This window comes from Coenobita brevimanus, chromosome 100, assembly GCF_032717465.1.
Source record: "Coenobita brevimanus isolate Jiangsu-jjx chromosome 100, ASM3271746v2, whole genome shotgun sequence".
Taxonomy (NCBI): Eukaryota; Metazoa; Arthropoda; class Malacostraca; order Decapoda; family Coenobitidae; genus Coenobita; species Coenobita brevimanus.
This window is the reverse complement of record NC_137053.1, coordinates 54,067,096-54,091,881: the sequence shown is the minus strand read 5'-3', so window position 1 is coordinate 54,091,881 and position 24,786 is coordinate 54,067,096. Positions and strand designations below refer to the sequence as shown.

General features: G+C 46.0%; 1 protein-coding gene across 1 annotated transcript in view; it reads left to right on the top strand.

Annotated features, from left to right (window-relative positions):
* Positions 1-24,786, top strand: part of LOC145414591 (sodium channel protein 1 brain-like) — a 1,229,691-nt gene that overhangs the window by 549,979 nt on the left and 654,926 nt on the right. Inside the window, exon 16 of the mRNA XM_080284113.1 lies at positions 22,746-22,965. Within this exon, the coding sequence (XP_080140239.1) occupies positions 22,746-22,965 (220 nt within the window). The remainder of the gene's footprint in view (positions 1-22,745; positions 22,966-24,786) is intronic.

Sequence of the window (24,786 nt, the reverse complement as noted above, 5' to 3'; positions counted from 1 at the left end):
GAGTGGCATTACATGAACAGTCAACCCCAACCATCCCTTGGATATAAACCTTCACCGGCTCAATCCGATTGGAGGCCAACAATTACCCACTAGACCACCAGGTGCCAAAATTTTATAATATATATATATATATATATATATATATATATATACTGTATATATATACAGTGGGGCACCAATTTTCGTGCCTAATTGGGTCCAAAAATAATGCGCGAAAGTGGAATTAGCGAAAATTGGGGCATTGTCTTTATGGCAAAAAGGCTAATTGGTTCCCGGTTATCCTAAAGTAACATCTGATTTTCATTTTCACTTGCAATACAGTACATCAAATCACTATTGTACATTGCATTGTGAGATACAAACAATAAAAACTGTACAGTACACATTATATGAGGAGAAACATACCACAGAGACCAGGTTGAGGTGTTTAATGGATGTTGGGGGTAAGTATCCGAGGCGCGTGGCGGGCTTATTTAGCCACGCCAGACGTATTGGCACCACCTCTTGCTGCCTCGCTGTCGATTCTAGGATGTTAAATATACGGCAGATTTCACTGTTTTTTGCGCCCTTGTCCATGTGCTCAACTATCTTCCTTTTCATTTCATTATTATACTGCCGTTTCTTCACTCCAACACGATACTCTCTTTTAGCCTTGGCCTTTCCTCCCGACTTTGAATGTCCCGGCCACTTTTTATCACCACCACTGCCTCCCGGCCCTCCCCTCACACCACCAGGCTCTCCCCCCACACCACCAGGCCCTTTCCCCACACTACCAGGTATAGTAGTGGCTACTGAACCGTGAGAATCCAACACAATGGAGCTAGCACGCTCATACACAATGGCGGGAATGGGTGGACAGAGTGTTGACATGACGTCATTCAAGATGGCGGTGGGTTGCGGGCGGGCGGTGCAGGAAATTCAAAGTTCAAAATATTGTCCCAAACCCAAAATTTGTGCACGAAAATCGATTTTTTTCAAGCGAAAGTGGAAGTTAGGGAATATTTGGTGCATGCCGCAAAAGTGGATTCCGCGAATCCTGCTGAAGCGAAAGTTGGTGCACTACTGTATATATATATATATATATATATATATACATTTACATTTATATATATATATTCCGTATATATACTGTGTATATATACAGTAATCACTCCAATATCCAACGTAATAGAGCCATAGGTAGGTTCGGATATTGGTTCTGTCCGGATATTGGGCCCCAGCTTATGGACTTGTACTTATGGACCCTAACTCAGAGAAACACCTATACAACTCCCTCTGGACATGAATAGCACCTATTTAAAACCCAAATCACACCAATAAGGCACATAAATGACTGAAATAACTGCAAAAGAAACACAAAATGAGGGTTTAGATGTATGTTCATACATTAATAAACATTCTGGTACTTATGGACCCTAACCTAGCCTAACACAGAAAAACACATTCCTACTGCACATGCATAGCTACTAACACCCTATTCACACCAATAAAGGACATTAAAGAGTGAAATGAGGTAAGTATAGTATGGAAAAAAGTACAGTATGAAACATTCTGCCTACTTACAGCAAGTCCCTGGCCACCTCGATGAATAACCACCTCCTCTCGGACTCTGACAGTAAGAAGGATTTCCTGAAGCACTTGCAGTACACTGTTCCTGAAGTCTTGCACTGAACTTAGTCAGTCACACACAGAAGTCCGTTCTCTTCACAGTGTGCACTCTTGTCTAAATAATGCTCCATTGGAACTTACTAAGTGTTGCACTTTAACTTTTCCCATTCATATAATTTTCCAAAGCCAAAACAAACAAGTCTATTTACGTTAAATTTTTTTTCTATTGAGTCTTTTCTCTCACAACTTTAAATCCTTAACACAACACAGTTTTTTTCACTGCACAACACTCTAAATTCCCGTGTGGTCTAGTGGAGAAATTCTTGCTGTTTATTCACTGTCAGAGTCCGAGAGTATCACTGGCAGGCAACCTAGGGGTGCATCGCTGGGTCGTAGTGATGGCGTACCGACTGCAGATGACTCTGAAGACAGCCGCAAACTCACGTCGAGTGGTGACTCCACCGTGGCTGATGTGCTGGGCTGTGGCTCGGAGCATGAGGGCCTGTCTTGGGGAGGCAACGGAGTGGAGCCAGGGCTGGGCACAGCGGGGGTCACGGGCCTGAAAAAACTGTCAATGGTTGATTGACGCAATGACCGACGATTCTGACGATTGATGATGCGCTGCCTGAAAGCACACACTTCCTCCACGAGTCTCAAGGGCCCCATCTTCCTGTCGCAGTCCGGGTGTTCCAGGTAGTCTAGGACAAACTCTAGATGTTCCCGGAGTGCGCTCAGCTTGGGGATGGCTGGAGTAGTGTCCTGCTGAGAGGAGTCCGCATCATCGTCGCCTTCAGTGTCGGAATCTTCAAGTTCGGTACTGACACCTGCAACCGAAGACGCGATCTCGATATCAGACAATGTCTGATACCTGCAACCGAAGACGCGATCTCGATATCAGACAACGTCTGATACCCAGGATCGCCCTCGTCGTCATCCAACCACTCACGAACATCGTTTTCGTTTTCGTTTTCGTTTTTAAAGGCTCCAACATGCTTGCATGTGTCGGCCTTGGTTACCTAATGGCGGCTCTCCATGCTGCATGATCCATTGCAGCCTCCCTGTTCAGTCCCTTAACCCTAAGGTCACACTTAATGACCTCGTCCCATGTCTTTCTCGGTCTACCCCTCATAACCCCACCCCCAATATTAACACTTCTCACCTTCCTCACCCAACTATCATCCCCCATCCTCTCCACATGTCCAAACCACCTCAATCTACCTCTCCTCATCACAACACCAATACACTCCAGTCCCATCCTACCTCTCAACTCTTCCATTGTAAACCCAGCCCCTCCAGGCCTTGGACGCAGGGACGCACTGCACATCCACCTAATCATTGTCATTTCTGTACGTCTGAGCCGGCGAATGTCTTCCTCCTTCACTGCCCAGGTCTCTGCCATACAGCTTTACACTCCTAACACACGCTGCATACAAAGACCCCTTAGCACGTAGGGAGAGCCCCCTCAATGTCAGGAGAGGCAAGAGCTCCCTGAACTTCTTCCAACCACTTCTCACCCTAGCCACAGAGCTAGCTCCAGCCCCACCTCCAGCACACAACATGTCTCCTAAATAACAAAACTCTTCCACACACTCAAGAGATTCACCAGCAAGTTCAATTCTTTCACGTCTGACGATCTCCACCTGCTCACCCCGGCACGCCGTACACATAAAATCAGCATTATCTCGCAGTCTACCTCTGATACCACTACATCTCTTATGCACCCATTTATCACACACACCGCACAAGATGGAATTACTTCCCACGCCCTTGTGGCAAACTGCACATGGCCACTCTCCCTCGTCTTTGACAGTACCGCCACCAACCCTAGATATCATCACTTTTGTTTTATCTGCATTTACCCTTAAACCCTTTTGCCCCATACCATCTCTCCACTTCCTAAACCTTTCCTCCGCCTCCCTTTCATTCTCTGCAATCAACACCAAATCATCAGCATACAACAACTCCCACGGGAGTCCGTTTCTAAAGTCACGTGAAAGGGCTTCAAGTACCATGATAAACAACATGGGACTCAAGACTGACCCCTGATGCACACCAACATTCACGGAAAACTCATCACTCAAATCTCCATTCACTCTCACCTGGGTGTGAGCACCCACATACATGGCCATAACCACCCTAACCAGCCACTCCTCCAAGCCAAGCTTTCTCATTGCCCACTTCACCACCTCTCTAGGGACTCTGTCAAAGGCCTTTTCCAAATCAACAAAAACAAAATAAAGATCCCTTCTCCTACCAACATATTTTTCCTGAAGCTGTCGAACAATGAATATGGCATCAGTGGTCCCCCTACCTGGCATAAACCCAAACTGCATCTCATCAATATTCACTCTTTCTCTAATCATACCTTCTAAAACTCTCTCCATTACCTTCATTATCTGATCTAAAAGCTTTATACCTCTATAATTCCCTCTTTCCAGGGCATCACCCTTCCCTTTATACACATTTACAATTACACTCTTCAGCCAATCATCTGGGACAACACACTCATAAATAATCCTATTTATCAGGTCAGTGACTAAACTCACCCCTATATCGCCTGAAGCCTTCAACATTTCGGCAGTCAACCCAGACACACCTGCTGCCTTCCCCACCCTCATCCTGCCTAGTGCCTCACTCACAGTAGTAGTATCAATCAAAGGCCAAGGGCCAGACACTGGATCTGCTGGCTCCAAACCTTCCCTGTCCCAGTCAAACTCCTCATTCAACAACCGGTTATAATGCTCTCTCCATGCATCTTTAATATCCTCACTGTTCACCACTACCCTTCCTTCATCATTCTTCACACACTGCTCACCTATGATATCCCGATTATCCCTCTTCACCTGACCTGCCACCCTAAATATATTTTTCCTTTCCCCATGATTTAGGTTATCAAGTAATTGTCTCTGTGACTCAGACTTTGCCCTGTATACCTCTCTCCTAGCCCTACGCTTGGCAGCCAAATATTCCTCTTTGCTACCACCCTTCTTCCATTCCCGGAAAAGCCTTCTTTTCTCCTTAATTGCAGCTTCTACACCCTCATCCCACCACCAAGTTACTTTATGTCTTGGTGGTCCTCTTGTCCAGCCGCATGTTACATCAGTAACTCTCAAGAAATTGTTCTTGAGGGCTCTGTACTGTTCATTAACGCCTCTGTCTACAGCTCCCTGTTCAGCCACCACTCTCCTCAACTCGCTATAGAAGGCATCCCTTACTACTTGGTTTTTCAGCTTCCATATTTTCCTCCTAGGTACATAAGTCCTCTTTTTCATCATTTGTTCTTTAAGCACCATATCACAAATCAATAGTTTGTGCTGCTGCACACACTCCTCACTTCCTATAACTTTAACATCCCTCACTAACCTCCTATCGGCCCTCCTAACCAGAAAATAATCTATCTGACTGCTATTTCCCCCAGACTCATACGTAATTAACCTACTGTCTCTTTTCCTAAAATATGTGTTGCACACAATCATGTCCGTTGCCTCCCCAAACTCGAGTATCCTTTCCCCTTCTGCATTCCTTAGACCATATGCACATCCCCCATGCACTCCTTCATAACCTTGGGCTGCTTCACCTACATGACCATTTAAGTCCCCTCCCAAAATCACTATCTCATCATCCTGCATACCACCCACTTCACGTATTAAATCATCCCAAAATCTATCTTTCTCTGATTCATCCAATCCTGCCTGTGGAGCATATGCCGATATAATCACAGCTATCTTTCTTCCCAACAGAATTTTCACAACCAATATCCTATCGCTTACTCTCAAAACATTCATAACATATTCCACCCATTTCTCCGCAACCATCACACCAACACCTCCATATCCGTCTGTCCTCCCCTGCCAAAACAACTTATAGCAACAGTCCTTCTCAACAATCTTTCTGGCTGATCCACCCCTGTACCGGACTTCCTGCAAACACGCCACGTCCACCCACCTCCTACTGAATGCCTCAACGACTTCCCCTGCTCTTCCCCTCAAACTTCCCACATTCCATGAACCCACCCTCATCCCCATGGGTGATTTACTGTCCTCAGGCTTGCTTTGAAAACTTTTTTTTTTTTGTCATCTTCAGTATTAATAAATGGGGACAGACACAGCACAGGTCCCACTCACCGCACAATCCCAGGTCCAGGCAATGGATCTGGGACCCCTAGCCCACCAGCTTACCAGTGGCTGTGGTAGTGGCCTCGGGGCACCCTGTCAGGACAGCTGCAGGGACACCCTCCAAGCGCGTCTTGGCACTGCAACTATCCCGCCATTATACACCCACTGATAGGGCAGCCTCCTGGGACGCTACTCCCAGGTTCGGGCCCCTCTCTATTGGGTGGAAGCGGCAGCCTGGGAACCGCATTGCCCTGTACCCTCTAGCACAGGCCCGAGCCCCATCTCGCCCTGGACCCATGATCTATGCCGGCGGAACCCCCGCCACGCCTCCCCCCAGAAGTCCGCCACTAGGTACGTCGTCGCCGTGCGTACATAGCCGTGCATGGAAGTCATCCACGTCAAATCCTAGAAAATCATACTCCACATCCGTTCCGAGAAGCAGATGAGACCAACCATTTTCCAGAGTCTTCACAGGGACTTCCTTCCATGCACTAGCCCAGTTGTACAGCTCAGACTTGATGTTGTAGCGGCGAAGGTTTTCCAAAGTCCGCTTGCCTCGTGTGTCCCGTCCCTCCCTGTGCTCGTCCTCGTCAACAACCATCACCTCGTCCAGGAACTTCCGACGGTATAGGCACTTTGTTGCCACGATCACTCCTTGGTTCATTGGTTGGATGAGAGCAGTCGTATTAGGTGGCAGAAACATGCACCTAATACGGCCATTTTCAGCAACCAAGTCCTCGTCGCACGGGTGGACAGGTGCATTGTCGAGGAGAAGGAGGGCCTTTACCCGGTCGCGCGTGATTCCCAGTGTCTTCGTCTGGTAATGGATGACCTCCTTGATGAAATGACGGTGAAACCAGTCTTTGAAGATCACAGCTGTGAACCATGCCTTCAAAGAATGGTACCAGACGACAGGAAGGACATCCATCACCCCACGAAGGCACCGAGGCTGCTTTGTGTGGCTAACAACAACGGGCTTAAGCCGGTGCATGCCTTTAGCACTGGCACAACATAAAGCAGATATCCGTTCCTTTGAAAGCTTGCGGCCAGGTACATGCTTCTCCGTCTCCTCGGCTAGAGTGTTCGTTGGCAGCGAGTGATAGAATAGGCCAGTTTCGTCAGCGTTGTAGACTTGACCGAGAGTTAGGCTCTCCCTGTCGATCAAGCCCTTCACCTTGTGCCAAAACTCGTCAACTCCATCCACGTTAGCGTCCAATGCTTCGCCATGTGCTTTACGGTTGGTAAGGCCATGCCGCCACTTGAACGCAAAGAGCCAACCCTCGGATGCCTTGAAGTCTAGGGCGTCGTGAAGCCTGGCGAACTTCTCAGCAGCAGCCTTCAGCTCTGTTCCACGTACCATCACACCAGCAGCACGTTGTTGTCGATACCAAATCAACGTGGATCGGTCGATTTCTGCAAACTTGGGGGTAAACATAACCTTCCTTTCCACGTTGCGTTTGCTTGTCGACGAGAAGTCAGCCGTGTACTGCACGAGTTTGTCTTGGGATCTCTTGATATCGAACAAAGTAGACCGGGCCAGGTTAAACTCGCGGAGATTGCGGGAAGAAGACCACCCCGCATATACTTTCTCCAATATCTCCCGTTTCTTCTCCAGAGTCAACACCACTCTCTTCCTTTTCTCAGGTGGTGGGGCCATCATCACACACACTAATAAGAGGCCCGAGAGCAGCAGTAGTACATGCAGCAGGTAAGGCACCACCACAAAAGCGATCACGTGGGCAGTCATTATGACTAGCGTGCACTCGCGGCGAGAGACAGGCGGAAAGTGGGGAGGATGCAGAGGTGCTCTATCAGACGTCGGAGGAATGACGCGCCACAACAGTGCTCTCCCGCGCCGCGCGCTGTAAGTTCAAATTACCGGCGTGAAAAAATCGTTTTTATTTTTTTATTTTTTTGGGTTTTCGGACCATTTTGGGAATATTGGATCCCAGGACGATTATGTCCGGGTAGTGGGGATGTTCGGTTATTGGGCGTCCGGATGTTAGAGTGATTATATCTATCTATCTATCTATCTATCTGTCTGTCTATATATACACACAGTAATATCCTGATATACGATACCCTCAGATGGAATACTCTGGCTTAGCAGTGGGGGCACAAATACCACCAAATATCGTTACCCGATGGCAGTGCCCTTTTTTAATGATGGGCCCTCCAACATCGTGTCCACAGGCAACAGCCTGAAATTTTGAATCGTGCTCGTTCCTGCGGCCAGCTGAGCCAGCCCACCTCCCAGGATGCACAGAAATGCTCTTGCAACATAGAGGTGGTGTTCCTGCCTCCCAATACCGTGCCCTTGTTGCAGCCAAGGGACCAAGGGATGATCACTGCTTTCAGAGCATAGTACCTCTGCTGCACTACACAGTAGTTGGTGAGGGCCTGTGACAGTGATGACAGGACAACAGTACAGCAGTTCTGTAAGGGCCATAATTTATACGCCACTTCCTACAGAATATCACTGCAGCGTGGCGTGAGGTTAGCCAGGCCACCATGAACGGTGTGTGGTGGAAGCTGTGGCCAGAGTGCGTCCACTTCTTCACCGACTTCCCAGAGGACGTGCAAGCTCCGCCTGTGCAGCGTGTATACCAGGACAATGTCCAAGTATCACACTAGGTGGACTCCGTGGAGGTCGACGAGGATGACATGGAGGAGGTTCTCGAGTCCTCAATATAGAGATCCGGTGGGCACACCAGGAGGCAGAGGAGGAGGAGGAGGTCGTCCCTGAAGTGCAAGCTCTCAATACAACAATGCTGAGGGAGATGCTAATGAAGCTGGACAAGATTATTGCGCTTATGCGTACCCATGTCCCTCTCCCAGGATGAAGCAGGGATGCAGCTGATCGGCTGGAGGAGGGGATGAAGGTGTACAGGACAATGCTGGAGAAGAAGAGGGCGGCCAGGCAGACTACAATCACTGCCTTCTTCAAACAGGTCCCCACCATGCCAGCAAGTCACAAATAATCTCCCCACCCCTCGACGAGCAGAGCAACTCCCCAGCCTTCAACCAGCAGAGCTCCCTGCATCTTCCCAACTTTCAACCAGCGAAGAAACACCCAGGGTCTCCTTCCGCCATGGACGTACCCAGCCCATTAGTGCTGGACCTAACCTCCAGCCGATCCCTGTCTCCCGTGTCACCTGTGTCTCCACTAAGGCACTCCGCCACTCCATTGCTGCCTTCCTCGCCTCATCCACCATGTCCCTTACCACTTCAGCCACTGTCTCTGTCTCCCTCGCCATGACATGAACGACCGCTACTGACTCCATCGCTACCTCATCATTCATCGCAGCAGTCTCCCTCACCATCTCACTGGTCATTGCAGCTGTCTCCCTCACAACCTCTGTCATTGCATCGTACTCCATCACCACCCCCAGAGCCATCGCTTTGCACCTCATCGCCGCTGCCTTGGCCATCGCATCGCACCCCATCATCACCGCCTGAGTCATCGCATCACATCCCATTGCCACCACCTGCCTCATCGCATTGCTCTCTATCACCACCCCCAGAGCCAGTAAGTGCATCAGTCTTCCATTACAACCACTCCACCTCGTCAGGCTTCCCCTCCACCCCCCCGACCCTCCCTTGGAGATTGAGGGCTTTGAGGAGGAGGATTGAGTGGTACAGAGCACCACATGTCCCCTACCTTGGGGAGGATAGCAAGGATGATGACCAGGACTGGTCATAGACTTACAAGAAGTAAGTGATGAGAGGTGTTTGATATTTTCTAACCTATCTGGCATGATTTTCAGGCTTTATTTGTTGCTTTCAGTGAGTTGTTTACAGGTTTAAGGCTTAGGTTAGCTTCCTTGACAACTGTTAAGCCATTTAGGTTGCCTTTAACCCGTCACATCCCGAGCTATTTCGCACCTCTGACACCCCCGAATCCCAAGGTATTTTTGAAAAAAAAATTTTGGGCTAAAACCTCCGCTTTTGGTGAGAAACATCGAAAATTCATAGAGAAAACGCTCACCTGAGGTTTAAAATATTCGATCCAGGTACCAGTACCTCCTTACCTGACTGGGTTTTCTAACAGGCTGGCACCAAAGAAAACGAGTTCTGTGGGAGGGTAACTATTTCACACCACTCATAAATGATATTTATTTATTTACTTGGTACGAATTTATATTTAGTACGAGAGTATATTGGTTTTCAAACAATAATATAGGCATTATAAGCATTGTTTCACTCACTAACTCATCACCATACCTGACCTTCTTTTGCCACATTACCTGATCATTATTTCTGACTGTTTCTTCCTCTAATGGTATGTAAACTTTGTCCTCCACATTGTCATCGATTGGGGAATCACTCTGGCCCTGAATGTCTTTACTGGCCAGGGAACTGGTAACAGGTGAATTGCCAAGAAAATGGCATGAGGGGGGGAGGGGGGAGGTTATGTAGTGTAAGGCATTGTCCTTGCTTGGCATCTTGTAGAGGAATAGAGGAAGGTGTCCCGTGTATACGTACGAAAAATCATGCGCGAAAATTGAAAATTATGCAAATTAGGGACCTTGCAATTGCACGACGTACCAGTACGTTGTCGGGACTGGCAAATGCAAAATGTTGCAACGTACCCATACGTCGATGGGACGGTGTGGGTTAAACTTGTTTTGGGGCTCATTTGGGTGCGTTTTGCACTTGGTTTGCAGGGAAACCCAAGGCTGGCAAACGGTTCACATTGTTTTACGTGTTAAAAGTATCCCGATATATGATACCCCGCCTAACGATGGGGATTTACCTAACCAATTGCATTGTTAAACCAAGGTATGCTTGTATATATATATATATATATATATATACAGTAGAACCTCAGTCCTCGAACATAACCCGTTCTGGAAGGCTGTTCCAGGACTGAATTGGTCGAGGACCGAACTAATTTTCCCCATAAGAAATAATGTAAATCATTTTAATCCATTCCAAGACCCCAGATGCATACCTATTTAAGTTTCAGCACTGGTATCAGTGCTTTCCTTGACGAGGTGACTGTATATTTCTCTTGCCTTTTCACAAATTATATACTCACTAACACTGTCTCCTGCTAACTGTTTCTCATTGATGAAGATAAGCAATAATTTTTCCACTTCTTCAATTATTTTCCGCACTACTTTCCTTTTTTCACTGCCAGTAGCCGTACTGGATGAACTTGCTTTCTTTGGAGCCATTATTAGGGGCTAATACTGCACTGAATCAAGAAAAATGTGAAGCACAGCAGGACGACCACGTTGACGAACAACAAAGGTGGACGCGTGACTGTCGGTCGGCCAGCTTCCCTTCGTTTGGCTACGTTCAGGTTGGTCAAGGTCCGATATTTTGGTCGACCTCTGGAGCAAAAATTTCTTGAATTTTTTGGTTGAGGTCCGATTTGTTCGACATGTGAGACGTTCGAGGACCAAGGTTCCACTGTATATATATATTAAGTTGTGGAAGCAATGAAGAAAGTCAAACTGGGGAAAGCCCCAAGAATTGATGGAGTGTGTGGTGAAATGCTGAAGCATGGGGGAGAGATAGTAGTTAAATAGATATGGAAGATGTGCAGATTGGCCTGGGAGGAAGGTAGAGTCCTGGAGGATTGGAAGTCAGGTATAATTATTCCCTTGTACAAAGGAAAAGCAGAAAAAGAAATGTGTGGTAATCATAGGGGCAGTTGCCTTCTTAGTGTAATAGGAAAAGTGTATGGTAGGATACTTATTGACAGAGTTAGGGAAATAACAGAGGAATTAGTTGGAGAAGAACAGGGAGGCTTTAGGAAAGGAAGAGGTTTTGTAGATCAGATATTCATTCTTAGATCTTTAGTGGAAAAGTTTCTAGAGAAGGGAAAGAAGTTGTATGCGGCGTTCATGGGTTTGGAGAAAGCATATGACGGGGTGGATAGACAAGGATTGTGGAAAGTATTAAGAATATTATGGAGTAGATGGGAAGTTGTTGAATGCTGTAAGAGTATGTATGATGGTGCTAAGGCTGCAGTGCGTGTGGTTGGTGAACTGAGTGAATTTTTCTCTTTGAAAGTTGGGTTGAAACAGGGATGTGTCATGTCTCCATGGTTGTTCAGTCTGTGCATGGATGGGGTAATAAAAGAGATACAAGGTAGGGCAGTGGATGTTGGAGTGGCCCTAGTGAGAGAGGGTAGTGTTTGGAAACTCCCTGTACTGTTGTTTGCAAATGATACTGTGTTGTTAAGTGAAGACAAAGGGTAGCTGCAAGGCTTGGTGGATGAGTTTGGAAGAGTGTTTAAGAAACGTAAATTAAAGGTGAATGTAGGGAAGAGTAAAGTGATGGTCTTTGAGAGAGGTGAAGTCAGTGAATGTACAGTGAGGTTGGATGGTGAGGAAATGGAAAATGTGAGTACGTTTAAGTACTTGGGTAATGTGATGAGTAAGAATGGAAGTTTGGAGGGTGAGACGCTTGAAAGGGTACAACAAGGAAGAAAGGTTGCTGGTTCCTTGAAAGCTGTGATAAGAAACATGGAAGTGAGCATGGAAGTGAAAAAGTTACTACATGTACAATACTGTGATACCGACTCTGTCGTATGGAAGTGAAGCTTGGACATTGTTGGAAGGACACAAGTCGAGTGAGAGCTGTGGAAATGAGTTATTTAACCCCTTAAATCCTAATCACATCAATTGATGCTATTTAAGTTTTATGCCAAAATGCCTAATCGCGTCAGTTGAATGTGGTCTGTAAAAAACTGCAGAGCGCTTGCTCCACCCCGATTATGACGCACATGGCTTCAGGCCAATGAGAACTCACCCCTGATGTGGCGTGAAGGGCGATCAGACCAACCCTGGCAGTGGGGGGGGGCACCCCCCTCTCGGCCGCCTCCATGCCACCCTCTACTCCACTCCGTCACACCATCCTTGTCCCCTATCACTCTCCCACCCAGGCAACTGCATCTCTCCTCCCACAACAACATGCATCCCTTCCCACCCTATCTTCCCCCTCCTCCTTCCCTGCTAGCCTTGTCCCTCCCTCCAAACCCCACCCCATCTCTCCCTCCTTGTCCCTCACTACCCTTCCAACCCCAAACAGGCTCCCGAGTGTCAGGCCTGATGTACGTACCTGTTTCATATTATTTCTACTTCTTCCGAAATTTTTACACCTCACTCTGTTCATTTCTCACTTCATACCTACCAGTTTCTGTACATACATAGTTGGAGAATGCTGTATATTGTACTACATACGACGCATCTTTTTTTTTCTTTCTTTCTTTTTTTTCTTTTTTTTCCTACATGCCCAGATTAGCACCTCTGAGTAGTGTCTGACTGTGTTAGTTTTCAAAAGACTATGAGGCCTTGTAGGACTACTCCCCACACCTGTTTCATCTCCCCATACATACAAACACACCTGTTTTCATGGCTGGTGTGATAAATTCCAATAAAATGGAGAGTTTCCACAAGAGAATTTGGTTGTTGCCGAAACTGTAATGATATGTGTGATGAAGTATAATGATCTGTCTATCTATCTATTGCCAGATGCCTCAATCCCGTTCGAGGTGGCCACAAACAAATCGCCTCCATGTCGCCCTGTACCCTGCCATTTCACTGCCCTCCTACCAACTCACACCCCCCTCTCTCATATACCTCTCCACCCCATCCCTCCATCTCATCCTTGGCCTCCCCCTCCCTCTTCCCCCCTCCACCTCACTTACATACACTCTCTTCGTCAGTCTTTCACCCTCCATCCTCTCCACATGGCCAAACCACCTCAGTGTGTTCCTCATAATGCTTCCTATCACATCCACGTCAACACCACAACGCTCCTTTATATCCTCATTCATCAGCCTGTCTCTCCATGTGACTCCACAGGCTCCTTTTAAATAACTCATTTCCACTGCTCTCACTCTTGACTTGTGTCCTTCCAACAACGTCCAAGCTTCACTTCCATACGTTAGAGTTGGTATCACAATACTGTCATGTAGTAACTTTTTCACTTCCATGCTCACTTCCCTGTTTCTTATCACTGCTTTCAAAGAACCAGCAACTTTTCTTCCCTGCTGTACCCTTTCAAGCACTTCATCCTTCAAACCTCCATCCTTACTCATCACACTACCCACGTACTTAAACGTACTCACATTTTCCAATTCCTCACCATCCAACCTCGCTGTACATCACTTTACTCTTCCCTACATTCACCTTTAGATTCCGTTTCTTACACACTTTCCCAATCTCATCCACCAAGCCTTGCAGCTCCCCCTTCGTTTTCACTCAACAACACAGTATCATCTGCAAACAACAGTACAGGGAGTTTCCATATACTATCCTCTCTCACCAGGGCCACTCCAACATCCACTACCCTACCTTGTACCTCTTTTATTACCCCATCCATGTACAGATTGAACAACCATGGAGACATGACACATCCCTGTTTCAACCCAACTTTCAAAGAGAAAAATTCACTTAGTTCACCATCCACACGCACTGCAGCCTTCGCACCATCGTACATACTCTTCACAGCATTCAGCAACTTCCCATCTACTCCATATATTCTTAACACTTTCCACAATCCTTGTCTATCCACCCTGTCATATGCTTTCTCCAAATCCATGAAAGCCGCATACAACTTCTTTCCCTTCTCTAGAAACTTTTCCACTAAAGATCTAAGAATGAATATCTGATCTACACAACCTCTTCCCTTCCTGAAGCCTCCCTGTTCTTCTCCAACTAATTTCTCTGTTCTTTCTCTAACTCTGTCAATAAGTATCCTACCATACACTTTTCCTATTATACTAAGAAGACAAATGCCCATATGATTACCACACACTTCTTTTTCCCCTTTTCCTTTGTACAATGGAATAATTATACCTGACTTCCAATCCTCCGGGATTCTACCTTCCTCCCAGGCCAATCTGCACATCTTCCACATCCATTCTACTACTATCTCTCCCCCATGCTTCAGCATTTCACCACACACTCCATCAATTCCTGGGGCTTTCCCCGATTTAACTTTCTGCATCGCTAATGTGATAATTGTAATGGTGTGATAAATGTGTAACGAGAAGTTGGGACAGTAAAAAGAGAAATTGGAAACAAATTATTGCCTTTTTTTTTTCCTTTCTCATGCATACATTTACAGCATTATTCAACTTTATTTTGATGTCCTTGATGGTTATCAACATTTATATGCGTCTGTGTTAGTTCTGGAATGACTGTGAGGCCTTGTAGGGCTACTCCCCACACCTTTTTTATCTCCCCTTACTTACATACACACCTGTTTTTATGGCTGGTATGACAAATCCCTTTGAAATGGAGGGTTTCCACAAGAGAATCTGGTTGTTGCCAAAATTTTTCTCCCCAAGTACCACCTAGGCCTTATAGGCCTACTCCCCACCCTAGTTATCTCCCCACACCTACATACACACCTGTTTTCATGGTAGATGTTACAGAGCACAATGAAGTGCTTTCTTTTCATGCAAAAAGCTGGTTATTTCCAACCCCCATACCTATAGGCCTACTTTCCACAGCCTACCTTATCTCCCCAGAGTCTAGTAATCTCCCCACATCTACATACACCTGTTTTCATGGTTGGTGTGACAAAACACTTTGAAATGACCTGTTTCAATAAGAAAAATAGGTAGTTATCAAAATTTTCATGTTTTTTATTTTTTTCGAGGGGTAACTATCATAAACTTCTTTTATAAACTTTTGATGTGCGATTTTGTGGTAACCATTAGGCCTACGAGGGTATGGATTGTGTTATCAGGTGTGTATATTCTCCCTCTTTAGCCAGAACACAGTCAATTTGCCCTTGGTGAAAGTTGCGAAAACACCCCCGAATTGTGGTTGTGGAAGGTACCCTGCCTGAAACAATTGCGGTCTTAAGGGGTTAAGAGGAGCCTGTGGAGTCACATGAAGAGACAGGCTGACAAATGAGGATATAAAGGAGCATTGTGGTGTTGATGTGGATGTGATAGGAAGCATTAGGAGGAACACACTGAGGTGATTTGGCCATGTGGAGAGGATGGAGGGTGAGACACTGACGAGGAGAGTGTATGTGAGTGAGGTGGAGGGGGGGAGAGGGAGGGGGATGCCGAGGATGAGATGGAGGGAAGGAGTGGAGAGGTGTATGAGAGAGGGGTGTGTGAGCTGGGAGGGCAGTGAAATGGCCGGGGACAGGGCGACGTGGATGTGATTTGTTTTTGGCCATCCCATATGGGATTAAGGCGTCTGGCAATAGATAGATAGAGATGTGTGTATATATATATATATATATATACAGTAACCCCTCCAATATCCGGATCAATAGAGCCATCGGTAGGTTCGGATATTGGTTTCGTCCGGATATTGGGCCCCAGCTTATGGACTTGTACTTACGGACCCTAACACAGAGAAACACCTATACAACTCCCTCCGGACATGCATAGCACCTATTTAACACCCAAATCACACCAATAAGGCACATAAATGACTGAAATAAATGCAATAGAAACATAAAATGTGGGTTTAGAAGTATGTTCATACATTAATAAACATTCTGGTACTTATGGACTCTAACCGAACCTAACCTAACCGAACCTAACCAAACTCTGAAAAACACATTCCTACTGCACATGCATGAGGTAAGTTTAGTATGGAAAGAAGTACAGTATGACACTTTCTGGTAAGTATAGTATGGGAAAAAATACAATATGAAACATTCTGGTAAATATAGTATGGAAAATAGTACAACATGAAACATTCTGGCTACTTACAGCAAGTCCCTGGCCACCTCGATGAATAACCGCCTCCTCTCGGACTCTGACAGTAAGAACGATTTCCTGAAGTACTTGCACTACACTCTTCCTGAAGTCTTGCACTGAACTTAGTCACTAACACACAGAAGTCCGTTCTTTTCACAGTGTTCACTTTAGTCCAAATAATGTTCCATTAAATTTAAGTGTTGCACATTAACTTTTCCCAAGTTTTTTTAAGTTTCCAAAGCCAAAACAAAGAAGGTTAGTTACGTTAAATTTCTTTTCTACTTAGTCTTTTCTCCCAACTTGAAAACCTTAACACAACACACCGTTTTTTCACTGCACAACACTCAAAATTCCCGTGTGGTCTAGTGGAGAAGTTCTTGCTGTTTATTCACTGTCAGAGCCCGAGAGTATCACTGGCAGGCGTCCAAGGGGTGCATCGGTGGGTAGTGGTGATGGCGTACCGACTACAGAAGACTCTGAAGACAGCCGCAAACTCACGTCGAGCGGTGACTCTTGTCGCGGTGAGAGACAGGCGGGAAGTGGGGAGGATGCAGCGGCGCTCTATCGGACGTCAGAGGAATGACGAACCAAAACAATGCTCTCACGCGGCGCACGCGGCAAGTTCAAATTACGGACGGCAAAAAATCGATTTTTTTTCCCAATTTTTTTGGATTTTCGGACCATTTTGGGAATGTTTGATCCCAGGACGATAAGGTTCGGTTAGTGGGGATGTTCGGTTATTGGGCGTCCGGATATTAGAGTGATTACTGTATATATATATATATATATATATATATATATATATATGTATAGGAATAATAGATTGTTGGTGGAGAAGAGAGAGAAATTGAGGAGATGGAAGGAGCACTTTGAGAATTTGTTGAATGTAGAGAGTGATAGCAATACGAGTATAAGTGGTTGGGAAATGGCTGGGAGAAGAAGAGATGAGAGGAGGGAGGAAGAGATCAGTAGATCAGTAGGCCAGAAGTAGTGGAAGCAATGAAGAAGATGAAGATGGGAAAGGCCCCAGGAATTGATGGAGTGTGTGGTGAAATGCTGAGGTATGGGGGTGGGATTGTAGTGGAGTGGATGTGGAAGTTGTGTAGATTGGCTTGGGAAGAGGGAAGGGTTCCAGAGGACTGGAAATCAGGTATAATTGTTCCTTTATACTGTACAAAGGAAAAGGGGAGAGAGAAGTATGTGGTAACCATAGGGGTATTTGCCTTCTTAGTGTGACTAGAAAAATATATGGTAGAATACTCATTGATAGGGTTAGGCATATGACAGAGGAGCTAGTTGGAGAAGAACAAGGGGGATTTAGGAAGGGAATAGGGTGTGTAGATCAGATATTTGTTCTAAGATGTTTAGTGGAGAAGTATCTAGAGAAGGGAAAGAAAGTGTATGCTGCCTTCATGGACTTGAAGAAAGCTTATGACAGAATAGATAGGCAAGGTATGCGGAACGTATTAAGAATATAAGGAGTGCAGGGGAAATTGTTGAGTGCCGTGAAGAGTATGTACGAAGGAGCTAGGGCTGCGGTGCGAGTGGATAGCGAGCTGAATGAGTTCTTTGATCTCAGTGTGGGACTGAAACAGGGTTGTGTGATGTCTCCATGGCTGTTTAATACAGTAATCACTCCAATATCCGACGTAATAGAGCCATAGACAGGTCCGGATAGTGGTCCTGTCCGCATATTGGGCCCCAGCTTATGGACTTGTACTTATGGACCCTAACTCAGAGAAACACCTATACAACTCCCTCTGGACATGCATAGCACCTATTTAAGACCCAAATCACACCAATAAGGCACATAAATGACTGAAATAAATGCAAAAGAAGCATAAAATGAGGGTTTAGAAGTACGTTCATACAATATTAAACATTCTGGTGACTGGCTTCTAGACTGGTACTTATGGACCCTAACCTAGCCTAACTCAGAAAAACACCTTCCTGCTGCACATGCATAGCTCCTAACACCCTCTTCACACCAATAAAGGACATAAAAGAGTGAAGTGAGGTAAGTATAGTATGGAAAAAAGTACGGTATGAAACATTCTGCCTACTTACAGCAAGTCCATGGCCACCTCGATGAGTAAGCGCCTCCTCTCGGACTCTGACAGTAAGAAGGATTTCCTGAAGCACTTCCAGTACACTGTTCTTGAAGTCGTGCACTGAACTTAGTCAATCGCACACAGAAGTCCGTTCTCTTCACAGTGCGCACTCTTGTCTAACTAATGCTACATTGTAACTTACTAAGTGTTGCACTCTGCACTTTAACTTTTCCCATTCTTCTAATAATTTTCCAAAGCCAAAACAAACAAGTCTATTTACCTTAAATTTTGTTCCAAATGAGTCTTTTTCTCTCACAACTGTAAATCCTTAACACAACACACTGTTTTTTTTTCACTGGACAACACTGTAAATTCCCGTGTGGTCTAGTGGAGAAGTTCTTTCTATTTATTCGCTGTCAGAGTCCAAGAGTATCACTGGCAGGTGACCTAGGGGTGCGTCGCTGGGTCGTGGTGATGGCGTACCCACTGCAGACGACTCTGAAGACAGCCGCAAACTCATGTTGAGCGGTGACTCCACTGTGGCTGATGTGCTGGGCTGTGGCTCGGAGCATGAGGGCCTGTCTTGGGGAGGCAACGGAGTGGAGCCAGGGCTGGGCACAGCGGGGGTCACGGGCCTGAAAAAATTGTCAATGGTTGATTGACGCAATGACCGACGATTCTGACGATTGATGATGCGCTGCCTGAAAGCACACACTTCCTCCTCAAGTCCCAAGGGCCCCATCTCCCTGTCGCAGTCCGGGTGTTCCAGGTAGTCTAGGACGAACTCTAGATGTTCCCGGAGTGCGCTCAGCTTGGGGATGGCTGGAGTAGTGTCCTGCTGAGAGGAGTCTGCATCATCGTCGCCTTCCTTGTCGGAATCTTCAAGCTCGGTACTGACACCTGCAACTGAAGACGTGATCTCGATATCAGACAATGTCTGATACCCAGGATCGCCCTCGTCGTCATCCAACCACTTACGAACATCATCCACATCAACATCGTCGCCGTGCGTACGTAGCCGTGCATGGAAGTCATCCACGTCAAACCCTAGAAAATCGTACTCCACATCCGTTCCGAGAAGCAGATGAGACCAACCATTTTCCAGAGTCTTCACAGGAACTTCCTTCCATGCACTAGCCCAGTTGTACAGCGCAGACTTGATGTTGTAGCGGCGAAGGTTTTCCAAAGTCCGCTTGCCTCATGTGTCCCATCCCTTCCTGCGCTCGTCCTCGTCCTCGAGAACAACCATCACCTCGTCCAGGAACTTCCTTCGGTATAGGCGCTTTGTTGCCATGATCACTCCTTGGTCCATTGGTTGGATGAGAGCAGTCGTATTAGGTGGCAGAAACATGCACCTAATCCGGCCATTCTCAGCAACCAAGTCCTTGTCACACGGGTGGGCAGGTGCATTGTCGAGGAGAAGGAGGGCCTTTACCTGGTCGCGCGGGATTCCCAGTGTCTTCGTCTGGTAATTGATGACCTCCTTGACGAAGTGGCGGTGGAACCAGTCTTTGAAGATCACGGCTGTAAACCGTGCCTTCAAAGAATGGTACCAGACGACAGGAAGGACATCCATCACCCCACGAAGACACCGAGGCTGCTTTGCGCGGCCAACAACAATGGGCTTAAGCCGGTGCATGCCGTTAGCATTGGCACAACACAAAGCAGATATCCGTTGCTTGGAGAGCTTGCGGCCAGGTACACGCTTCTCCGTCTCCTCGGCTAGAGTGTTTGTTGGCAGCGAGCGATAGAGTAGACCTGTTTCGTCAGCGTTGTAGACTTGACCGAGAGTTAGACCCTCCCTGTCGATCAAGCCCTTCACCTTGTGCCGAAACTCGTCAACTCCATCCTCGTTAGCGTCCAAAGCTTCGCCATGAGCTTTACGGTTGGTAAGGCCATGCCGTAAATTGAACGCAAAGAGCCAACCCTCGGATGCCTTGAAGTTTAGGGCGTCATGAAGCCTTGCGAACTTCTCAGCAGCAGCCTTCAGCTCCGTTCCACATACGATTATACCAGCAGCACGTTGTTGTCGATGCCAAATCAACGTGGAACGGTCGATTTCTGCAAATTTGGGGGTAAACATCACCTTCCTCTCCTCGTTTTTTTTGCTTCTCGACGAGAAGTCAGCCGTGTACTGCATGAGTTTGTCTCGGGATCTCTTAATATCAAACAAAGTAGATCGGCCAGGTTAAACTCGCGGAGGATGCGGGAAGAAGACCACCCCTCATCTACTTTCTCCAATATCTCCCGTTTCTTCTCCAGAGTCAACACCACTCTCTTCCTTTTCTCAGGTGGCGGGGCCATCATCACACACACTAAGAGGAGGCCCGAGAGCAGCAGGAGTGCCTGCAGCAGGTAAGGCACCACCACAAAAGCGATCACGTGGGCAGCCGTAATGATGAGCGTGCACTCACGGCGAGAGACAGGCGGAAAGTGGGGAGGATGCAGCGGCGCTCTATTGGGCGCAGGAGGAATGACGCACCACAACAACGCTCTCCCGCTGCGCGCGCAGTAAGTTCAAATTACCGGCGGGAATTTTTTTGGGGGGGAGGGGGGGGTTCGGACCATTGTGGGAATATTGGATCCCAGGACGAATATGTCCGGTTAGTGGGGATGTTCAGATATTGGGCGTCCGGATAATAGAGGGATTACTGTATATACATGGATGGGGTTGTAAAGGAGGTGCAAGGTAGGGCAGTTGATGTGGGGGTGGCTTTAATGAATGAGGGTGTGATTTGAAAAATTCCAGTGTTCCTCTTTGCTGAAGATACAGTATTGTTGAGTGAAGATGAATGGGAGTTGCAAGGTTTGGTGAATGAATTTGGGATAGTGTGTAGGAAGAGGAATCTGAACGTTAATAAAGAGTAAAGTTATGGTGTTTGAGAGGAATGAAGTCACAGAATGTACAGTGAGGTTGGATGGTGAGGATGTGGAGAATGTGAGTGTATTTAAGTACTCGGGTAGTGTGATGAGTAAGAATGGTACTTTTGGGGGATGAAGTGCATGAAAGGGTACAGCAGGGAAGGAAGGTTGTTGGTTCACTGAAAGCAGTGATGAGAAAGAGGGAGGTGAGTATGGAAGTTAAGAAGTCACTGCATGATAGTATTGTGATCCCTACTCTGATGTATGGAACCGAGGCATGTACCTTGCAAGAGGGGAACAAGTCAAGAGTGAGAGCAGTGGAAATGAGTTACTTGAGAGGAGCATGTGGAGTGACATGGAGGGATAGGTTGACGAATGAGGAAGTGAAAGAACATTGTGGGGTGGATGTGGATGTGGTTGAGAAGATTAGGAGAAATACACTGAGGTGGTTTGGACATGTGGAGAGAATGGAGAATGAAAGACTGACTAAGAGGGTGTATGTAGGTGTAATGGAGGGAGGGAGAGGGAGGGGTAGACCGAGGATGAGGTGGAGGGATGGAGTTGAGAGGTATATGAGAGAGTGGCGAGTGAGTTGGGGGGAGGGTAATCAAATGGTGGGTGACAACGACTCGGAGGCGTTTTGTGTGTGGCCATCCTTTGCGGGATTAGAGCGTCGAGCTGTGGATGGATAGATAGATAGATAGATATACATATCATCATCATCATCTGGACCTCCTTTCCCACCTTAGGGCAGGGTGAGGAGTAGCAATGTCCAGAGAGCCCAAATTTGCCTAGTCCAATGGGTCATGCTTCCATTCACTCGTCATCCAAGCCTCTGTAATCCTTGCTCTGTCGGGTATGCCAAAAACATTCATCACATTCTGTAGCTTCACATAAACATATCCGATAGAATCAATCTGGATGTTGCCACATTAAAAAAGGTGCCAAATCCCTGATCTTGTGCTTCTCCTCACAGCATTCATCCAGCCAGCTGGATCTCTTGTTAGGTCCCTAGCCTCACTGACTTCCAAACCTCTCTTCCTCACACACTCATGCACCGTACGTCTCCATCTTCTCCTTGGCCCACCTCATCTCTTTCCTGCTTCAAATTCACTCAGGTATACCTTTTTCACCACCCTCTTGTTATCCATTCTCTCCACATAACCATACCATCTCATTACACTCTCTTCGATTCTGGTGTCCATAGACTTCCTTATTCCATATCTTTCATGAATCACATTATTTTGTATCCAATCCACCCTCTGTACTCCACACACACACACACACACACACACACACACACACACACACACACACACACATATATATATATATGCTACCATTTAATACCTAAACTTACAATGAATGAACATACAGTATCTATATTTGTATGAACTTCAACATGAACTAACTCCCCAGGATTATATATTTCGCCGGAAGAAAAGAAAAGACGAAAAGGAGGATGCAACAGAAAGGGAGGAAGAGGAGGAAGAAGTCAAAAATAGTTCACAAGAAGATGTGATGCCTGAAAGAGGTGTTAAACAAGCATTCAGTGAGCCAGAGATGCACACCCGCTGTGAAGAGGAAGATGCAGGCACCGATCCTCAGATGAAAGGCTACAAGCGCATGACTATAGTTGGTGAGTTACAAGAGTTGAAAGCTTTTGTTATGGTACTCCACTAGCCTGATCCTTCTGGAGCTTAAATTGGTATGTGTCAAATAGCTGTATAGTACTGGGTTTGTGCCATACTGGTTTAAAATCCCACCTACAGTGAGAAACTTTTTTACTTTGCTGATATTTCTGGAGGAGAGGTATTTGATGATGGAATGCAGGTAAAGAGAATTATTGTACAGGAGTTGTATTCTTACTTTCTGTTGAACTGCATTAGTGAAGAGGTTTGCATTTGATAACTTTGTTATGCATTTTGGAATATTTAAACTGTACTGACTTTTGAACTGCCATACCATTCCAATTAAAGTACATATATTTAGTACATGTCTGGCACTTTTATGTTCTTCATGCCAATTGGTGTAACATACTTACAGGATAATACTTATGCCCTCATCTTATACTATACTGTTGTGTTAATGTTGTATTCATCTGTGCATGTTGTGCTTTGACAGTAAATGTAAATAAGAGCAAAGTGATGATAAAGAGGTGAATCCCAGTGTGATGTGATGATGAATGGAGGGAGACTTCTGTTGATGAGAGAGGTTTAAGTAACTGAGTGCAGCAGAGGAGGGAGGTATATGGGCAAAGGAAATGAAAAATAGAGTAGCCCTAGGAAGGAAAGTTGCTGATGCTATGGAGACCTTGATATAAAACAGACCTGAATGTGGTGGCTGAGAGAGGATTGCACGAATGAGTTTTATTGCCCCCAGGTTGGAGTGAGACCTTGTTCTGACATGAAAATAAAAAGTCAAAAGTAAGAGAAGTGGCAATGGATGTAGAGTGCAGGTAGTTAGGATATGGAAGAATATGATTCATTGAAGTTGCTAAGGAAGGAAGTCTGTGGACACTGGAGTTGAAGGGAATGTACATAGATGGTATTGTCATATGGAAAGAATGAGCATAAAAAGCTGAAAAAGATTTATCTGAGTTTGAAGGCAAGAGCAAACACAGTAAACTAAAGATGAAAGTGGATAGGTATGGTATTTAAGTTTGAGAAATCATGGTATGGGGGTTGACGAGGCTAGGGAACTGACAGGGAATTGAGCTAGGTCAAAGATTTTTGTAAGGATATTTGTATGACAAGGGGACAAGGGTTGGCACCTCGTTTTTACCCCGTGATTTGATAGTCAGTGGATTGACTAAATGATAAATAATGTGGAGTGGATAAGTATGAAAGTTATTCATGTGAGGAGGAGTCAGGATTCCAAGGACTTGACAGTTGAGCATGCTGTTAATTTGTTCTCCATCAGGTTTTTTCTTGTTCATTGGACCCCATCTTACCCTACCTGTGGGTGGGAAAAAGAGATCGGGATGATTATGACAATTTACATACTTCAGTGGTGGTGGAGAGGGACACCTTCATATGGAAGTACTGATATAACCTAGCACTTCTGCTGCCCGGTTACACAAACATCCCTCAGCAGCATAATTATCAACCAGAATATAGATGTGGAAGAAAGGCTGCTTCATTCTGCAGTCCATCAAGTTCATGTGCAGATAAACCTGGGTGACAGCAACTGCAACAACAGGCCTACTGCAGTGCATTAAAGATACAGGGTAGCCCCTTGATTTACACATATAATTTATCCAGGGTCTGTTCCATGTATGGAAAAACTAAATGATAACATAAGAAGCATTTTTTTATAGCCTGTGTGTTCAAAAAATTTCAAAGCTAATCCCCACTTCCATTCACAACCTTACAAGAAAACTCTTGTCCTCAGTACATTAATGATGTGCTGCCACAAGACATACAGTATTGCCATAAAGATAGTAAAACAAACATGAAAG